Here is a 2561-nt window from a genome sequence, read left to right as displayed (position 1 = left end):
GCATTTTTTATTGCCCTATGAGTTTTCAATCTTTATTCCATTAAAATAACGCCCTTACAGCCTGGCAGGAACACGTAATTCATAGAGACGGAAAAGAGATATCTTCCTGAATTCACCACCGTACCTTGGCCAATCCCCCCGCGTGGGTATGTGTCATTTTCATGTGAAGAAGAAGAAGTCCTCGAGCGCAACTGACGTAGTGAAGAAGAAGTTCTGCGTGTTTCCCTGTCAAGCGCTTTCTGACGACCTGCATCAGAGCGATACTAGCTAGGGCATTGAACTCTGCAGCAGTGGGAACCTTCCAGGCACAACGTGAAATCTGTTGTCTGGTACCATGCCGCCCGCCGCCGGCGCGAGGGGGCGAGTGTTCAGCCCTCTAAGCCCACTGAGCTTCGTGCTCAGTCCCACAACAGCGACAGCCTTCACCACGAGCTGCAACCAAGTCCAGTCTGCAGGCCTAGCGCCCTACGGTCACGGCGGCTTCCAACGGCGGACGCTGCTCTTCGGCATCACTGCGCTGGTGGTGCTGCAGTGCCACAGCCACGCTTTGGTTCTCATCGCGGGACCCCTGGACCACTGGTGCAAGCCTCCGGCCGGGTTCGCCAACCTTTCTGCGCAGGGCTGGAAGCAGGTCGGCATACCCAGGGACGAACAAGGCCATCACAGCCGCTGTCATATGTACTTGCACCCCTTCCTGCCCGAGAGCAACGCGACGTCTGACCAGCAAGAGACGGTCCCTTGCAACGCCTGGGACTACGACACGGAGGATGCCATGCTGACAGCGCGTAGTTCCTGGGACTTGGTGTGCCAACGCGAATGGCTCTTAGCAGTGGGTGATGCCGTTTACATGAGCGGAGCTGTGTTCCTGGTTCCCGTAGCCGGATACTTGGCGGACACCGTCGGGCGTCAACCGGTAATTGCAGCAGCTATGTTGAGTTTGGTGGGCAATTCCATCGGAAGCTGCTGCTCTGATTCATATCCGGTGTACCTGGTCACGCGGTTTGTCTGTTCCGCCTGCGCCAGCACCGTTTTTGTAGTGACCATCATTCTAATTTACGAGGTGACCTCCCTCAGACACAGAGCCTTGTACATTTGCCTCACTGTCAGTGCCGGTGTCTTGCTCACCGACGTCTTCATCTTCGTGCTAGACGCCCTCCATCTTCCGTGGTTTCTGCTGCGTTTCGTCATCCTGTCTCCGACTTTTCTGCTGCTGCCCGCTCTTTGCATCGTCTACGAGTCCCCGCTGTGGCTTCTCACTCACTCGCGGCTGCAGAAAGCCGAAGCTCTGATGATGCGGGCAGCCACCATCAACGGCGTCGAACCCGAACGGGCACAGGAGTCCGTGCAAAAGATCTTGTCCGAGCTTATAAAAAGGCGGCGCCCTGAAGAGCGGATATCAACGGCCACTCTAATAGCCCCAGGAGTTGTGCGGAGTAGGGCCGGCATCGTGTTTACCACCACTTTCGCCATCGTCCTCGCATTCTACATCACCTCCTTGGAGAGAACCGAACGCGACAGCCCCGTGATGAAAATACTGTTCGTATGTCTGTCGGTTCCCAGCTACGCGGCCATGTACCTCGCCCTGAACACCGTCGGAAGAAAGCAGTTCCTGGTGATCATGCTGCCGCTTCTCGGAGGTATTTGCAGTCTGTGCGCAGTGGCCGTGGACGTCTTAGCACCGGACTTGACCAAGGTGCTTCTGGTCGTCGCGAGGGACTGCGCTGTCGTGGCGATGCAAGCCAACTACCTTTGCATTGCCGAGCTCTTTCCGACTGGCGTTCGCTGCGCGGTCATGTGCGCCGCGTACGCTTGTGGCCGAGTGGGAGCCGTTCTCTCCTCGATCCTCAGACTGCTGCCACAGCATGGACGAGAGGACCTGGCTTTCGCCATTGTGGCGTCGGCGGTATTCCTCAGCCTGGTCCTCGTTTTGCATCTTCCAGAGACCAGCTACGGCAGGCATGCGTCACCGACCATGGCGGAAAAGAAAGACGTATTGTTTCTTATCCAAGAGGCCCAACAATGAGATAACCAAGTATCGTGTTAACGGGGGCAGCGAACTAAAGCTGTAGTTTTTCAAGTCAAGACTTGAGCTCCGCTATGAACTGATGTGACCCGTTAGGTACCCGTTATACGTGTGAAACGAACTGCGTGTCATTAGAAATCATACCTCTTCGAGGGACAGGCTGGTATTATAGCCGATGTTTAGAATAGTGCGTCTTCCGTTGGCAACGCGTGGTCTCTGCATGACGACCGCGCACTTGGTTACATTTTCTTTTTGCATAACAGGGTCGCTAATGTAAATATTTTATTAATTTTGACAACGGCTGAAAACAAACGACAGCATTCGGACAACTTCTTCCATAATGCGTTGCAGCGTAGTTCACTTTTACCCTCGTTAACAACTTCTACGTTAGTATAAACCCATTTCTGGATATCATAACCGGCTCAGAAATACGTGTGTAGGGATAACTGAGTTTTTTATTGTCTTTTTTTCAAACGCACTATTGATGATGGTGAAAACATTTATTGAAAGCCACAATGCCTTAGTTGAAGGGAAGGCT

At 53.7% G+C, this 2561-nt stretch overlaps 1 protein-coding gene across 1 annotated transcript; it reads left to right on the top strand.

Moving 5' to 3' along the window:
• The first annotated feature begins 334 nt into the window (after positions 1-334).
• Positions 335-2023, top strand: LOC149335745 (solute carrier family 22 member 7-like). Its single transcript, XM_089553998.1, has one exon. It carries the CDS (start codon positions 335-337, stop codon positions 2021-2023), a length of 1689 nt encoding a protein of 562 aa, XP_089410124.1.
• The last annotated feature ends 538 nt before the right edge of the window (positions 2024-2561 follow it).

This window comes from Amblyomma mixtum, chromosome 7 (genome assembly GCF_055824585.1).
Source record: "Amblyomma mixtum isolate Tamu chromosome 7, ASM5582458v1, whole genome shotgun sequence".
Taxonomy (NCBI): Eukaryota; Metazoa; Arthropoda; class Arachnida; order Ixodida; family Ixodidae; genus Amblyomma; species Amblyomma mixtum.
The sequence above is the reverse complement of the archived record's forward strand: the minus strand, read 5'-3'. Positions and strand labels throughout refer to the sequence as shown.

Coding starts and splice junctions, on each gene's coding strand:
- LOC149335745 (XM_089553998.1), top strand. CDS start 335: ATGCCGCCCGCCGCCGGCGCGAGGGGGCGAGTGTTCAGCCCTCTAAGC.